The sequence below is a fragment of the Diadema setosum genome, chromosome 8 (genome assembly GCF_964275005.1).
Source record: "Diadema setosum chromosome 8, eeDiaSeto1, whole genome shotgun sequence".
Taxonomy (NCBI): domain Eukaryota; kingdom Metazoa; phylum Echinodermata; class Echinoidea; order Diadematoida; family Diadematidae; genus Diadema; species Diadema setosum.
The window spans coordinates 3,424,688-3,440,945 of record NC_092692.1 but is presented as its reverse complement, the minus strand read 5'-3'; the positions used below and the strand labels follow the sequence as shown (position 1 = coordinate 3,440,945).

Below are 16,258 nucleotides of genomic sequence, written 5' to 3'. Positions count from 1 at the left end.
GACGCTATGCGACACGACCGAAGGTCTTACTAGAAGTGGAAGGAAAAACACCGATGGGCAGGAATTTGAGAGAGCATGTAACTAAATGTATATATGCATAAGTCTGTTCACATGGCAACAACCGAGTAGTATATAGTATTATGATCAAAATCAGACTGAATCATGTACACTGAAAGTTACAGATTGAAAGAAATTCACTTATGAAACTCAAACACATATATACAGCAAGAATTTAATTTCTACATTTCCTTTTAACAATATGTACCCATGCAACAATGAGCATTGTCATAATGATATATCGCTAGAATGTGAGTGCCAAATATCGGGACATCTGTGCCATAGTAAATTTTAATATGAAATTATTCTTGGTTAACCATTATGAAAATTTTTAAAGTTTCTTGTGTTTTACGACTGCATTTGTCAACCCTGCGTTAACATTTAACTATTTTGTGCTTTTAATTCGAACATGAATTTGGCAGTTTGAAGAGTATTCAAATTTGAAACCTTTAACAATCTTAAAACACTTGAGAATAGGATCAGTATTAGCTAAACTATGGGAATTAATGCATTATCTTAAAACTCTTTACTGTAACTTAGCAATTAAAAGAGTTTATTTTGAATAACAATTTCCCAAAGAAACGACACAATATACCGTACATATAAAACAAGATTTCTGGAAGATTATAAGTGCATTCAAGGAAAGGAACTCCGACTTTTCTCTCTCTCTCTCTCTCTAAACATAACTTTGTATTTTGCAGGTATGCATGTATATCTTTATTCATTAACTATCATTTATCCTTCACACAGTGAAATTTATGCCTTTGGTATAATTCCTGATTTATTCTGTTATGTTTTGTTGGGGGGATATTGAATTGAATAGTAAAATACATAGTTCCAATAATTATGTGAAACTTGTGATCGTATGTTTTTCACTTTTGAGGTTCAAGTTAGATAAGTAGTGTGTATTAATACTGGGGCATGTAGGGAAAGCATCCATTTCATTATTTTACACTAAATGTATTCACAGTCGTTTCTATCAATATTGACAAATACCAGTCTTGCTGCCAGGTGGATGTGCTGGCAGGGACCATTGATTAGGATTACATGAATAGTCATTAAATCACAGATGCTCACCTCAGTGAATTTAAAAACCAGCATGCCCTATAGCTGTTGGTATACAAACGACCTTTTTCTGCTCATGTGCAAAGTGGAATCCCGAACGGGCGTATTGTTGCCGATTTGTTAGGTAATTACTAATCTACATGCAAGTGGTATTCCCTGTACATCGTTAAGTTCAAGTTTCTTGCTTACGATTGTACTCTCAGGGGTATTAGATGTTTGTTGGTTTTTTTTTAAATCATTGTTATGAGAGCATGACTCCTACAACAACCTTCTTTTTTAGCGATGACAGTAGTGATTCTATCCTGTAATGCAAAACTGCCAAATTAGTGGAGTATGTTGCGGAAGTCATGTTGAGAGGGTGCTTGACTAACAAAATATAATTACTTACACTGTAGACGTGTCTTTCAAGGATTTCAGACATGGTAAATTTGAAATGATCTTTTGATTATTACTGTGGTTGCGATGTCCATAATTTTGTGGCTTTCAGAAGTGTAAAAGATTGTGGGATTTCCTGTTTTACTAAAGACATGTTGAAAATATGGTATAGGCCTAACTATCATTTCTTACATGAGTATATTGAATCCATCATCACCACATGAGTTACTTACGACGCCTACATGCCCACACCAAGACCCTAGAGCAACTGAGTCGAGAGCTACTTTTTGCCTATGATGCTGCCCTCGTAACCCATACAGAGGCTGCCCTGCAACGTGTAACATCCTGCTTTGCAGAGGCATCCCAGCTCCTTGGCCTCGAAGTCAGCCTGAAGAAGACAGATGTTCTCCACCAGCCCACCCCCAGGAAGTGTACAGCCCGCCCCACATTACAATCGGTGAGAAAGAATTAAAGGCAGTCCAACAGTTCACCTACTTGGGGTGTACCATCTCCTCTGATGCAAAAATCGACAAAGAAGTAGACAATAGACTGGCAAAAGCTAACAGTGCTTTTGGCAGACTCCACAGACGTGTCTGAAAAAACAAGCACCTGAAGAAAGCCACAAAGATCAGTGTATACAGAGCTGTGCTACTTACCACCCTCCTGTATGGCTCCGAGTCCTGGGTCACTTACAGACATCACCTGAGACTCCTGGAACGTTTCCACCAACGGTGTCTGCGCTCTATCATCAACATCCAATGGAGCGACTACATTACAAACGTAGAAGTGCTTCAACAAGTAGGGGTCACCAGTGTCGAGGCCATGCTGATGAAAACACAATTGCGCTGGGCAGGGCACGTCACGAGAATGGAGGATCACCGCCTACCCAAGATCATTCTCTATGGTGAACAGAGGAGCACCAAAAAAGAGGTACAAAGACTCTCTGAAAAAAATCTCTATCTACCTGCAACATCGACCATCGACACTGGTCAGCCCTTGCCGCTGACTGAGGGTCCTGGCGACACGCAGTTCACCAATCAATCTCCTCCTTTGAGAACAACCGTAGGGCTACCCTCGAAGAAAAGCGAAGAAGGAGGAAAAGCCGTGTTGCCACAACACAAAACCCGGATTCGTCAATTCCCTGCAGCCGCTGTGACCGAGCGTGCCTGTCACGAATTGGCCTCGTCAGCCACCAGCGAGTCTGCGCCAGACGTGGACGTCAATACCCCTAAATCTTCGTTCACGAAGCAAAGCCAAGAAGAAGACATGAGTTACAATTCTTCGTGATTTTCTAGCATACAACATGTCACCTGCATTAAGAGGGCAGGATGAAAGAACAGAGATTTTGCGCAGCAGGAAAATAAAGGGTCTAAAAAGAGAATTACACAAGCCTGTTATGTGTATTATAGATCAACACCAATGCTCACAAAATGCATAGTGAGAATATGAACCATCTCTTAGTGGTCTTCATTCTCATGGGATGTCTCTCTTCGTAATATACTGGAATTATAATTTTGTGAATGTATGCAAACAATATACAATCAACAATGATTAATCGAAATAAAAACAATCGATGGGTACGCGATCCGTGAATCATAACCTATATACATCTTAAATCTATACACAAGCCTAAGCGTATATTATACATAAAACAATACCCTCCTTTGGTTAACCACCCCCGCCCGTAGTTCTACGGTTCCCGCTCACATCCTAATTCTACATTTCAATAAATACACAGTACACACACACACACACACACACACACACACACACACACACAATTTAATCAGTCCTCTTTATAGTAAGAAACGTCATCAAAATCACTGCCTGTCAATATCCAGTTAATTTTGTGTTTACATGATGGCCTAATTTGCTTATTCTATTGTTGTATTATCCGTTGAGCATTCTGAACCTGTAATTGTATAACTTCAAGATATTTACAAAGATCCTTATCAGTTTAATTGCCGATGTTGGTCCTCGAAGGGTCCTTACAAAGGGATTGTGGTTATGTTCACTGTGCAGTTCATGCGTCCACTCCAGAAATCTGTGTTCTGGTTGTCACTCCCGAGATTTAAGCCAAGATAGAACCCAATAGCGCTGAATATGAGAGTTGGCATTATCTCTCGATGCCACCCAGCGTTGATGTCGACGACGTAGCGGTGGATGATCATCCAGAAACTCTCAAACCGTGAGTCGCGATATTTGACGATGGTGACTTTCAAATTACGCCATACGTGTTCAAGGTTGAGCCCTCCCAGTGCAATGCAGGGTAGCACAAAGAACATGATCTTCTGACAGCCGACGAGAATGTTGAGAAAACGAATGTTTTGGATGTGGTCTTTATTTAGTGATTCAGATTTGCCGTTCTCTGCAATTGAAGTGAAGATCAAGTAGTTCCATGTGATGTGAGCGGTCAAGCCCCAAGTAGCGATCACCATCGTAAATGCCATCCAAGCATTGATCTGTTCTCGGAGCACGGCGTAGTGCTCGTAAAATAGCCGAATTTTTGCGCGCACATTGCGAACATTTTGCTCTGGCGCCTGAGTTTGAGCAAAGCGCGCAATGTATAGGATTTCCGCTTCAAATGAGACACGTTCCACGTAGATGAGATAACAAAATGAGCCATAAAATAAGTAACCCGGTACTGCGACCCAGTGACTTATCTCTTCATGAGGACGGTGAGTCGAACATGACGGGTACAGATAGTCGTAGATTAATCGAATGGTGGCGTTAATTAGTGGCCAAGCAATGAACGCCGCCAAACAAAGACACGAGAGGGCGTTTTTGCCCGATCGGCATTTGCTGAGCATGGCTACACGGCGCGCAACGTAAGCCTGGTTCATTGGGTAGCACGATGTGGTTCCGTGATTAACCTTGCGGTATCGGATGCGGGCATAGAGGCACCAAACTGGAATGGCCGTAACCTGGAGGAGAAATGTTAAGTAGGACACAAGATGCAGCAGGTCACTCTGTTTACCCCAGAATATTAAGAGGTACCACGTCATGTCATATCCCAGCAAACCACTCGTCAGAACCAGATAAGCGAATGCCAGAATATCAGAGCACAGACCTGAGAGAAGAGAAGATACAAAGAAAAAATATCATCAGAGAAGATTCACTGTAAGCAGAGTTATGAAACTGCATTTCACCCTGTGGCTGTCACAGTTGACAAAACCTTTTGGCCTTATGGATAGTGCCGATGTGTGAATTATATATAATTGCCCCTACTGCAATTCGCTCTCTCTTTCAATGTGATGGCAACAATGAATTTGTGTAACTTGAATTGGAGCAGCGAACCAAAATGCAGTGTCAAACTAACAATTTTAACAGCAAATTGTTTAAAAGCACGCTGGAATACGCTTTAGCGGAGTACTGTATTTGAAAGATCAAAATATCCCAGATTAAAAGATTAAAAAACTAACATGCACAAATATGCGCATTATAGAAAAATATTAGGCTTTTAAGAGGGCCTAATTTTCATTTCATTTTGATTTGCGCATTACGAAGAAACTAGAAATACATGTTTGTAATATTGAATTCTTTCCTAAACTATTCTAAATCAATTCGAGTAGACATTTCTATTTCATTTAAAATTTTACGGTGAAATAGAACTTGTAATTCAACGAAAGGTGAAATGCGTTCTTCGTCTCCCAACTTCGTCTTGCAAACCAGAGCGGCGCCGAGCATGACTTCAAAGCGTAATGGAATGCTAGACATCCCATTGTAACGCCTTGAACCCAAACATGCGTTTGCATGAATTACGAAGAGTTGCCACTCCATCTCTGTAACACCTCCCTGGTGTTATCAATCTTTTATGATAATGTAATTATAGTGTGGCATTTTTTTTTTTTTTTGGGGGGGGGGGGGTTGTCAATATGAATCAGTTGTTGTGTAAAGTGTCAGTTTATTTTATTTCTTTTCTTTATGTCTCCCTGTAAAGTTGTAAAGCTGTAAATTTTAATGTAAACCAAATATGGTTAATCTTCGGACTTTCATTTGGTGTTTTTTAATAAAACCGAAATTGAATTGAATTGAATTGATGCAGTTTTGTGTGACCTATTCATACAAAACAGAAACGAATTTCAAATTTGCAGGTGCCAACAGAATAATTGTATACACATGGAAAGCGCATTCATATAAACAGATGTTCTTGTCATGATAATTTCTGCGTCTATGCTTTATGTAGAACCAGCATGTTACCCCAAAAAAGTTAAAAAGTCGGAGTGTGTGAAGTATCCTTCATCGATACCCTTGGTAAACGTGAATTTTGGAACCATGCAGAGCCACCTGTAAGGGCTCCTGGATATAGTGACATATACATCTGACTGTGTTTTGTCTAGACATCAAAGGTCTTACCGATGACGAAATTAATCGTGATATTTACCATTCCGTCCTCCTTCCACCATTATCTCTGACATTTTTGCACAAACCATAAAGATCCCACACCGTGTCAGAGAAATATCCGCTATATAATTTTCTGTGCGCAGTTGAATGTCCTAATTGATATTTGACAGCGAATGATAAAATTGTATGATTTTGACTAAAATCGGACATAAAAGATAGAAAATCACAATTTAATAGTTTCAAACATTTTCATATAATAATGATGGTCGCAATCACCATTTCAACGTACAAAGCAGACAAGTCGGTCTTTGTGAGGCGTTATGGCATAGTGGTTAAGACTCCCGAACGGAGGACCGCGAGTTCGAATCCCGCCCAGTGCTTACGTCCTTGGACAAGATGTTTTTACCCACTATGTCCCTCTCGACCCAGGCGTATAAATGGGTACCTATAACAACACTAGGGTAATAATGATAGCAGGACCCTCTCGTAGAGCAATGACAACATTGAAAAGGCTACCCCTGGTAAATAAGACCTTATTATTAATACTTGTACTATCATTATCATCGCATCACTATACAGCGTGTCCCAGAAAAAACGAAACCGGGTTTCCATGCAACTTTTTACTATCTAAATCATACATTTTCTTTATGAAATATACATCAATGGAAAGATAAACTTTTCTTCTTTTATTTGATGTACAACTTAGTGTTCATCGTTCATGCATGACTGAGTTAGAACAATGAACAGTGGTGCTACCAAAGTTTCATTTGCACGCGCAAATAATGATTTTAAGTGAATTTTTTTCAGACTTTTAACGTTACGTTTTCGAAAAACAAAGTTCATAACCCATATATTCATATTTTCTTCTTTTATGAGATCTTACGCGTCAAATATGAAAAACGCATGCTTGAGAAAAATTTGCATGAAAACATGCTTCATTTCTAGCGATTCTCTATACGGAGAGTCGAAAACAAGCATTCAACTCTACCGACTTAGCATTAGACAATGGGCTCATCTGCACCATTGAATTCACACAAAACAACCGCAGTGCTACAGTGAATGTTGTTGGGGGGGGGGGGGGGTGAGGGTATTTACAGAGAATGCTGTATGAGACGGAATGCCCTTTGTTGTCCTCTATTTAGAATAAGCTATGAGACAAATAACCAATAACTGAAGACTAATATCGTGAATATTCTCAGGCTGCACGCAGTCCAATGGCTACGGGACATCAACATTACAACAATGATGCACATTGCAACTGATTGACAAATTGCCCTACATCGACGTAAATAAGCACTGAATTGATCAGTGTTTTTTTTTTAGTAGTAGCCATGATAAAAAAATCATGGGCGTACACACTCGAGCAGGATTCGAACCTACGACCTCCTGATCACCGGACAGGCGTCATCTCCACTAGACCACCGAGCTTTCGCCCGACAGCAAGTGTTGGTTCTAATCCTTATGGCATGCAGCGGGTACTGCTTTGTTATTCAAATTCATGAATTTCTTCCGTCGAGATGTTTTCATTGCAACTGATTGACAAATTGCCCTACATCGACGTTAATAAGCACTGAATTGATCAGTGTTTTTTAGTAGTAGCCATGATAAAAAAATCATGGGCGTACATACTCGAGCAGGATTCGAACCTACGACCTCCTGATCACCGGACAGGCGTCATCTCCACTAGACCACCGAGCTTTCGCCCGACAGCCAGTGTTAATTCTAATCCTTATAGCATGCAGCGGGTACTGCTTTGTTATTCAAATTCATGAACTTCTTCCGTCGAGATGTTTTCATTGCAACTGATTGACAAATTGCCCTACATCGACGTAAATAAGCACTGAATTGATCAGTGTTTTTTAGTAGTAGCCATGATAAAAAATCATGGGCGTACATACTCGAGCAGGATTCGAACCTACGACCTCCTGATCACCGGACAGGCGTCATCTCCACTAGACCACCGAGCTTTCGCCCGACAGCAAGTGTTGGTTCTAATCCTTATAGCATGCAGCGGGTACTGCTTTGTTATTCAAATTCATGAATTTCTTCCGTCGAGATGTTTTTATTTACGTCGATGTAGGGCAATTTGTCAATCAGTTGCAATGAAAACATCTCGACGGAAGAAATTCATGAATTTGAATAACAAAGCAGTACCCGCTGCATGCTATAAGGATTAGAACCAACACTTGCTGTCGGGCGAAAGCTCGGTGGTCTAGTGGAGATGACGCCTGTCCGGTGATCAGGAGGTCGTAGGTTCGAATCCTGCTCGAGTATGTACGCCCATGATTTTTTATCATCTCTACTACTAATAAACACTGATCAATTCAGTGCTTATTTACGTCGATGTAGGGCAATTTGTCAATCAGTTGCAATGAAAACATCTCGACGGAAGAAATTCATGAATTTGAATAACAAAGCAGTACCCGCTGCATGCTATAAGGATTAGAACCAACACTTGCTGTCGGGCGAAAGCTCGGTGGTCTAGTGGAGATGACGCCTGTCCGGTGATCAGGAGGTCGTAGGTTCGAATCCTGCTCGAGTATGTACGCCAATGATTTTTTATCATGGCTACTACTAAAAAACACTGATCAATTCAGTGCTTATTTACGTCGATGTAGGGCAATTTGTCAATCAGTTGCAATGAAAACATCTCGACGGAAGAAATTCATGAATTTGAATGATGCACATCTTGATGATTTTGTACCCCAAACTTATTTCACTGTTTTCAGTCCTCTCTACATTTCCCTCACGCGCGGTTAGTCCTTCATCACTGACAGGGTTTTGAAGTTTTTGAAGGGGGAGGTGAAGCAGAAAAAGAGGGTACATCACGTTATTTATCACTGAACTTGCGCTTCTAACATTTCAAAGGTGCAAGTGCAGGGCAGAAAGTCGTCTTTTTTTTTTGGGGGGGGGGGGGGGCTCGGATGGTTTTTTCGATCCGTTACTCCCACCCCACATTCCCAAGCATTCCTCTGATGAACACCCTTTGCTCTGTAGTTAGCTGCATGGTCAGGCAAGCTCATGTTCATGTGCTAATTTACGACCCTATTCACAACCGAACAGTCTGTAACAATCCCTTTTACCCCCTCCCTTCATGTTTGTGTAAATTCATTGAAGCATGAAGGCCATTGTTATCTGCCAAGTTGGGTAGGTGTCGGGAAAGCTAACTGGCTCCTTATTTACTATCTATCTATCTGGGTAAAATGAAAGCATATTTTCAAATTAAATTTCCTCGCGCAGGCGTTGATCATTTTTTACGCGTGAGATATCGTATGAAAGGAAAAAGAATGGATATTAAGGCTATGATTTTATTTCTTGCAAAAGATTGCTGAAAAAGTCTGAAAAAATTCATTCAAAATCGCCATTTGCTCGTGCAAATGAAAATTTAGTAGCACTACTGTCTATTGTTCTAACTCAGTCGTGCACGAATTTTGAACAATGAATTGTGCATCAAATGAAAGAAGAGAAGTGTATCTTTCAATTCATGTACATCTCATATACCAAATATATGATTATGATCCCAAAGAATTGCAATGAAACTCGGTTTCGTTTTTTCTGGGACACGCTGTACTGTGCGCTTTGGACGACGATATGACTCAGTCGGTAGCGCGTCTACCGCCAGGTCTGAGAGTACCGGGTTCGATTCCTGAGTCTCACTGAGCAATGTTGTGTGTAAGCGTTTCATCTCCTCTGGTAAGAAGCAAAACACTCTGTCCCTCGGATATGACATTAAATTAAGGTCCCTGGTGTGAGTTACCAACGACTGACGCAAGAACAAGATCCCACTTCATTCATTCATAGCAAGGAGCAGGGTGCTAACCCGATGAAGTGGTCTCTCCCTTATACCCACTTACTAGTATTACACAAGAAAATGGGCAAATGATGCCGACCAGAAGTGGTAAGTGCATGTGACCCCGTAGTCGTGATTTTTCGACTTACGTGTAAGTCGACATTCGCGTATGAAAATCGACAAATTATCATTGTGTAGTGACGACTTGTTCATGAGGTTTACTCTACTTGTTAGGCTTCTTCAATAAGAAACACCTTGATGTAGGACAATCATGAAAACAAATGTCTAGGGTAGGCCTACATCTGTTACTTTCTGATAGGTACGATCGAGAATTCTTTCATAGATTAAAAATTTTTCTTCGAACATGTCTACCCAACGTCTTGAACGAAGTTAACATTGCCAGGCATCTTGATTGAAAGCAGTTTATCATCGCTTTATTACTAAGAATTTAAGCTTGTAAATACGTATTTTACAACTTGCTCTATAATTATGATGATGATAACTTATTTGATGTTCCCTTTATTCAAAGAACTCATCAGATCTTACCGATTTTGCTTCGTAGTGGCACAGCATTGTTTGTACTTGATCCATTGTGGTCACAAGAGTTCGTGAACGAAGTCCTTTTCATATCGTCTTTCAACCAAAGTCCGAGCGCACAAAGTACGACGCGGATGGTTAGAGGCCACTTTCGAGGAACATCGTCGTCGTCGTCGTCGTCGAGGGAATGGTCATTGGTGGGCAGCTTTGTCTGACAGAAGGACTTCGCAACGTGGCTCGCACACGTTGTCCCGTAGAGTGGAGGTGATCCCTCGTCGAGCAAAGAACAATCCTCGGTAGGCATTTTGTCATCTTCTAACACACGAATGTTTTCCATAATTTCTGGAAAAGTCATAGCTTGGTTTTGGTTGATCCACAACAGAGAACGTGCGCTAAAGAGAGAGAAAAAAAAAACCCGTCTTATAACAGATATGTTATCGATGTGTAGTTTTCTCTCCTAAGTTCAATTAAAGCAGCAGTTGGCACGCTCGAGAAAACGTGCGAATCTTTACAATCAAAAGTTGGCACGTGACTGGTTCTTTGGTGCAGAAAAATAAAGTCCCATGCCCTTGGCAGACGAAACCTGGAAAGTGGCAGTGCTTTGAATAGTGTGCTCTATATATCGACTGATCCTCGTATCAACTGATGATGGGGAAGTTGTAAGATGATACTCAACGATTTTATTACACGGTTTTTTTCCTTTTATTTGTTTTCTCACATTTTTTTTTTTTTTCGTGCCGGGATTCACTTCCATTAAGCTTTGATTGTCATTGTCTGTTTGTTGTTGGTATTTTTTTTTTTTTTGAGCTGGAGCAGGATGTAACCGGAGTGGAGGAGTCCCTGTTTCTCTCTCTGATCTTCCTATCCAACCTTTTTATCATAATTATTGTTTGATGCTTATTTCAATCTTCTCCTGCTTATTCAGTTTTAATATTGACCCTTAGTATATAGGCAGAGTTGAGGTTATACTTCAACCATCTTATTCTATATTCCATCCATGCATTTCATACAGTGATTCCGTTCTATGGCAATTACCCCCTGAGCAATTACCCTGGACCCTTCCCCTGGCCCTAATCCTGAACCTAATCCTAACTCTAACCAAAACTCCTACCATAAACCTAACCCTAGCCCTAATCTTTACTGTAACCTTATCACTAACCGGTATTTAGCCGGGGGAATTGTCCCCGGGGGAATTTGCCCTAACTACGAATGATTCATAATGTGAGAGCTTCGCCACGTCTCTACGGTAACCATGCACGCATGTGTCTCTTCCTCGCGCGCAGCTGAATATTTCTTACTGTAACCAACCCGACCCTGTGTGGGTGTGTGATTGCTGTAGGTTTGCGAGTCTATTCTAGTTCACTGACCATTAGTGGACCTTGAGCGAAATTGAAAGTGTATAGTTACAATCAAACATTTCTTCATGACTAATAAATGGGTTCGGCATGTTCGGGTAACCGTAATAACGACTAGGCACATCGAACTGCAGAAAGCATATTGGTTTGACATCCACAAACTTGCGTAAAATATTTAGTGCTGTTTGAGGTCAGAAGCATTATTCTGCACCTATAAACAATGCCTCAGAAAATAATGTACAAATTGACATGCTCATGGGTATCTGAAAGTGCCATGACCCATTTGCAAGCACATTTCAGTTCTGAACTATTCACGTATTTGTATCAAGAGCACTTTCCCGCAGAGAGAAGATGTTAACGCCAAAGTCTTGGAATGAGCAATTAAATCCCTAAGCTGGATAGTTTCTTTGCAATCCGTCACTTCAGACGGAATTTCATGTAAACTGATTTTTGTTATTCCGCAGGAACAATTTTCAGAAAATAGAATAGAGTTCATCAATCAGGGAATCATAAAAATTTTCGCTGATCCGAAAATACAGAAAAAAAGAGTCGTATATAGTCGAATGAGTTAAATCTTTGCCTGTCAGACTTATAAACAGAATAATGTTGTTTTCAAAGAATACATTTTGGCATGAAAATTACAAGTGAAAACAAATTTTTGTCCAACAGATCTGAAGAACTGATCAAATTGCAATCACTATCCCATCTTATTTGCCACGTACAGATGCACATGTGGTGTATAGATATAAGACTTGAGTCGTCAAGTGCTTGGTTAACGCTTCGGTAAAGTACAATGGCAGGGCCCTCTTGTTGAGCAATAGCAATTTTTAGTTTCAGTTTCAGTTTGTTTTATTTCTCCACATATACAAATAAAGTAATTATGACAAAATCAACAATTTTCACGTCAAAATATAAACAAGGGTACTAAAAAAAGAATAGATTATTACTTGTATAGTATAATAATAATAATAATAATAATAATAATAATTGCATTTATATGGCGCTTCATACTGACGTTTCTAAGCGCACTTTGCTACTCATACAAATAGATTAGAAATATATAGTATACGTACATTTATAGTTTCATTGTATCTTATACAGGTGGAGGAGACCGTTATCGGTAAGCAATAATATTTACTTGACTTGGACAACGACCTCTGGGCAATATGGTTTGCTACAGTTCTCCCTTATCTTTTCTGAAGGAACAAGACACATACACACATGGATTATGATTAACGTCAACTCTCAAGTATTTTCAATATTATTTGGTAGAGCAGGACAACACGGGGAGAATATAACAAGACAGAAGCGAATTGAAGGGGCAAAGAAGGGGATAACTGCAAGAGCAGGAAAAAGTTTAGAGAAGGGAAGCGATAGTATGCAGCATTTTGGATTCTTGAGATATGTACAAGAAAAAGCAACAACTTTAGGAATCATATGAAATAAGGAGAAATTTACATTAAAAATTATGAGTTATTGATAAGCATTTACAGTGAAATTTACATGTAGAATATGATATAGATAATAAAGTTTCAAAGAGTATAGGTATTTTATATAAAATCAATTCTATCTTTATCTACCCTTCATATTTTGCGTAATTCTTCGGTATTATCATATCTTACGTATTGTATCCCAACTTGGGGCAACTGTAACCAGTCAAAGATGAATTCATTACTGAAGTTACAAAAGAAAGGAGTACGCATATGTACAGGTAGTCACTATCTAACTCACTCTGCACCGCTGTTTAAAGAATGTTATCGTGTATTTTGAAGATTCATTACTTACATATCCTTCATACTGCAAAACTTGTTTTCTTACTTTCAAAACTTATTCCCTGTTAATATATCAGAGATGTTTAATATCAATAATAGTATTCACCATTATAACACCTGCATATGTAATGATTTTCGTTTGTTCGAAGTTAATTCGGCTTACAAAAAAAAAAAAAAAAAACTCTTCGCTTCAGCTTTCCTATTGCTTGGAATTCCATACCAAGTGAGATACAGATACGTTCATGCTCAAACCTACGGTTATTCAAAACGTCTCTCAAAAATTCTCTCCTGCTTAAATACTGATTTTTGAGCTGTGACAACTTTATTTCCTAAATGATAATCTGTTGCATGACGGGTAGGATATCAATGCCAAACTATACAAGTAAATATATCTTTAAACATGATAGGGAACTGATTATTAGTATATTTATTCATGAATATTGCTGTTTGGCATGTATGTATATCAGAGATTTTAAGAGTCTTTAAATCATAAAAACAGATATTCAGTGTGTGCTACATAGACCAGGGAGGTGAGAAGAAAACTCACCTCCCTGCATAGACAGAGGTTCCTACAATGTGAGGGTCCTTTATACAGAACAACGATTGGATTGACTCGAGTTATTTCATCATAAATGAAAGTGAAAGACTGAACTTGTGCGACTTGCGACAAACACACACACACATATCATATAAGCATAAGGGGTTAATATTTCATGCACTTGAATGTGCCAACATAAAAATAAACCCAAATTTATCATTTGAAAATCTCTCAACAGAAAATTACTTATCTGTACTGTTAAAAGACGTTTATTTCTCTTTAGCGCACGATCTCTGAATACAAGAAAGACCGAGCCCGTTAGATAAAGTTCCGGGGGAAAAACAGCAAATAACAAAACTATTTTGGATTTTTAAGTAATAGGGACGTTATGTATACGAATTGAATTGTAAAACAGTCATTGGAACGATCAACTTTACACTGCATTTGCATTACTTTGCAAGTGGTCTCCAAAGATATAGCCAGATATAGACTTGGACCGTTCTTTTATTCAATTGTCGATAAACGTATCAGGGCAATTACCCCCGAGGGTAATTACCCCCGGCTAAATACTGGTTAGTGGTAAGGTTAGAGTAAAGATTAGGGTTAGGGTTAGGTTTAGAGTTAGGTGTTTTGGTTACGGTTAGGATTAGGTTTATGATTAGGATTAGGATTAAGATTAGGGTCAGGGGAAGGGTCTGGGGTAATTGCCCAGGGGCTAATTGCCCGAGACCCGTCAATAAATTATATCGTTACTAAACAAGAGATGGCGCTAGATAAGTGTTGCATGCGTTAGTGAAGTCGTTATGCTTGATATCTTTGACTGAAATTCTCTTTCATGATCAATATATAAATATTTTGTAAGCCTTTGCCTTTTACTTGGGTCTCTCTCTTTTCTTTTGTGTCTCGAGTGAAAGACCGTTCAGTAATTCAATTCAAAACACAAAGATTTTAAACAAAAAGTTTGGTGCAGGTTATGCACCTACTCATATTTCTCTTCCATTTTCTAATGTATGTTTATGCATTTCGTATCTTACTGATCAGTTGTGAATCTATTTTGTGAAAGAATTTGTTATATTGGAAATAAAGTTTGAAAAACTTAAGATAAAACATATCATTTGATTGCCAATTTCAATGCTTGAAGTGCCTCTAGTATATTCCTCCTATAATCACGACTATCATTACTCGCTTTGGAAATATTTCTTGAAAACTCTATCATTAACATTTGATTTAACATACTGTACTTTCTGTGGAACGCTTCTCTACAAACGGGTTTTCACGACGTGATTGATAATCTGTAATAACATAGCAACCCTCCTGTAGGCACTATAATACCCTATCCGAAGTCACAATACCCCTTTTTACTTTCACAGACAAAATCACACACATTCATACTCAAACACCATTTACACTCAAACACACACATTCATACTCAAACACACACATTCATTCAAACACACACATTCATACTCAAACATACAAATTCATACTCAAACACACGCATTCATATTCAAGCACACACATTCATACTCAAACACACACATTCACACTCAAACACACACACACACATACTCAAACACACACACACACATACTCAAACACAAACACACACATCATACTCAAACACACACATTCATACTCAAACACACACATTCATACTCAAACACACACACACACATAATCAAACACACACATTCACACTCACACACACACATTCATACTCAAACACACACATTCATACTCAAATACACACATTCATACTCAAACACACACATCATACTCGAACACACACATCATACTCAAACACACACATTCATACACACACACACTCACACACACACATCATACTCAAACACACACATTCATACTCAAACACACACATCATACTCAAACACACACATTCATACTCAAATACACACATTTATACTCAAACAAACATTATTTAACTGTTGACGGAATTATTGGAAAGTAGGCATTACTATGGTCATTATGTGATTTCAATATTGATAAAATCAATACATGTATTTCTTCCTCTTCCTCTCCACTTTCTCCTCTTCTCCTCAACCTTCCCACCTCCTTATATTTCTCTTCTTTTCTTCCTCAAACATTTTCTCCTCCTCCCTTCATCATCTTTGTCATCATCAGAATGATCCATGTATGATTCAGAAATAATGTTAGCAGGCCACTCAATTTTTAATGCCCAAAAAGTCACACTTAGATGTAAGGAAACAATAATGAAAATACATTGAGCAGCAGATCTCAATATACAAGTTAATGTACATTATTGATATATTCTCTCCTCCTCGGAGTTTGAGCAGAAACTAAGACCTATGGAAATTTAAGAAATGACGTGAGATGAATTGTTTTATTTTAATATCAGATACTCAAAACATCATACTTTCTTGTATTTTATTCTAAGCTCGTATCT

General features: G+C 38.8%; 1 protein-coding gene across 1 annotated transcript; it reads right to left on the bottom strand.

The window, feature by feature from the left end:
• Window positions 1-3,485: 3,485 nt before the first annotated feature.
• On the bottom strand, window positions 3,486-10,570 carry LOC140232421 (uncharacterized). Its single transcript, XM_072312554.1, has 2 exons — window positions 10,178-10,570; window positions 3,486-4,567 (listed from the first exon to the last, which is right to left on the bottom strand). Exons 1-2 carry the CDS (start codon window positions 10,521-10,523, stop codon window positions 3,486-3,488), a joined length of 1,428 nt encoding a protein of 475 aa, XP_072168655.1. The 5' UTR covers window positions 10,524-10,570.
• Window positions 10,571-16,258: the final 5,688 nt, after the last annotated feature.

Excerpts from the sequence above, each read along its gene's own strand:
- LOC140232421 (XM_072312554.1), bottom strand. The coding sequence starts at position 10,523 with ATGACTTTTCCAGAAATTATGGAAAACATTCGTGTGTTAGAAGATGAC. Across the intron at positions 4,568-10,177 it reads GCCACTACGAAGCAAAATCG|GTCTGTGCTCTGATATTCTG; the intron begins GTAAGATCTGAT and ends CTCTTCTCTCAG.